General features: G+C 64.9%; 1 protein-coding gene across 1 annotated transcript; it reads right to left on the bottom strand.

Moving 5' to 3' along the window:
* Positions 1 to 35: 35 nt before the first annotated feature.
* EMIHUDRAFT_78811 (hypothetical protein) lies at positions 36 to 416 on the bottom strand (the record flags this gene model as incomplete). The annotated part of the gene is made up of 1 exon (XM_005757423.1): positions 36 to 416. The coding sequence occupies one exon, from the start codon at positions 414 to 416 to the stop codon at positions 36 to 38; it is 381 nt and encodes a 126-aa protein (XP_005757480.1).
* Positions 417 to 1,207: the final 791 nt, after the last annotated feature.

The following is a 1,207-nucleotide window of genomic DNA, read 5'->3' as shown; positions in this document are numbered from 1 at the left end:
GGTGCCGCGGCCGTCGCGCAGTACCGCCGGCGCTCTTACTTGTCACGGATCCACGCAGCGACCTCGCGGTCGGGAGAGGCCGCCGTTGGCCGCGGCAGGTCTGGCGGGACCCTGGCCTCGTACAGCGCTGCCGCTTTGACGTTACCCACCGCGCGCAGCAGCTCCACCTCCTCCGGCTTCCACGCGTCGAGGCCGAGACACTTGCCGCGCGTCACGTGAGCGCCGAGCGCGCGGTGCAGGCCGTAGCAGCGATTGCACAGAAAGACGCCGAGCGTGACGGAGACAAAGCGGATGCGCCGGCGCTCATCGCAGTCCGCACACACGCTGTTTGCCGGCAGCTTGGCAAGCCGTTCCACCTCGGCGCTCAGCCGCGCTTGCAGCTTGGTGTCGCGCTTGTAGGCGTATGGGTCGGCCATCGGGCTGGAGGAAGCCGGCAGCGTCCCAGTCCCGATGGGCGCCGGGAGAAGTTTTTACAGTTCGCACCTGTGTCGAGCCTGTGTGCTGTGAGAGAGAGTTGTTCGCCGATAACGATTGGGGTAGGGGCCCTAACTCGTGATAGGCCACTAGTTTCCCGCAGGAGACTCACGGAGATCCTCTCCTCTCCTACCTCTTCTTCTGCCTCTGCGTCCTTCACGGACTCTCCGTGGACATCTTTTACTTCATCTTTTACGGAAGTTTGAACTTCCGTGCGTGTCGGGCGCTCCCGCCCGCTCGCTGCTCTGATGAGCGCGGCTTCCGCTGCTCTCTCCTGCTCACCTGGCCATGACGCCGCTCCTCGTCCTTGGCCGCGCCAGGCTCTCCTTCCTACTGCGCCAGCCCTTCGGCTGCACCAGTTCTTTCTTCTCCGTGCAGGATCTGTGCGTCTGCGCCATTGTTGCTGTTGCTGGCGACTGTCCTTGGCAGCAGTGCACGATGGGCGATGGCCTCATCTGCTTGCCTGCGATGCTCTGCGGTCGCCTCGGCCCTGCCACAGCGGCCTCGTCCACCTGGAGACCTGAGTCGGTGGCTCCACAGCCCGCTCTGAGGAATGCTGTTGCATCTCAACTCGTGGCGTGCCTCTCTCTTCTCTCCGGCCTCGTGCTGCAGATGTGGCTGAGCTCTGCGCTCAGGTGGCTCTGGGATATCTCCTTTCCAGGCAGCACCCCAGTGCCGCCTCGTGGGCGGCGTGGCGGGCGGCCAGCTGTCACTGCTGCCTTCCCTCTCGAGT

The sequence above is a fragment of the Emiliania huxleyi genome (assembly GCF_000372725.1).
Source record: "Emiliania huxleyi CCMP1516 unplaced genomic scaffold EMIHUscaffold_9071, whole genome shotgun sequence".
Lineage (NCBI taxonomy): Eukaryota > Haptophyta > Isochrysidales > Noelaerhabdaceae > Emiliania > Emiliania huxleyi.
This window is presented reverse-complemented; position numbering and strand designations above follow the sequence as displayed.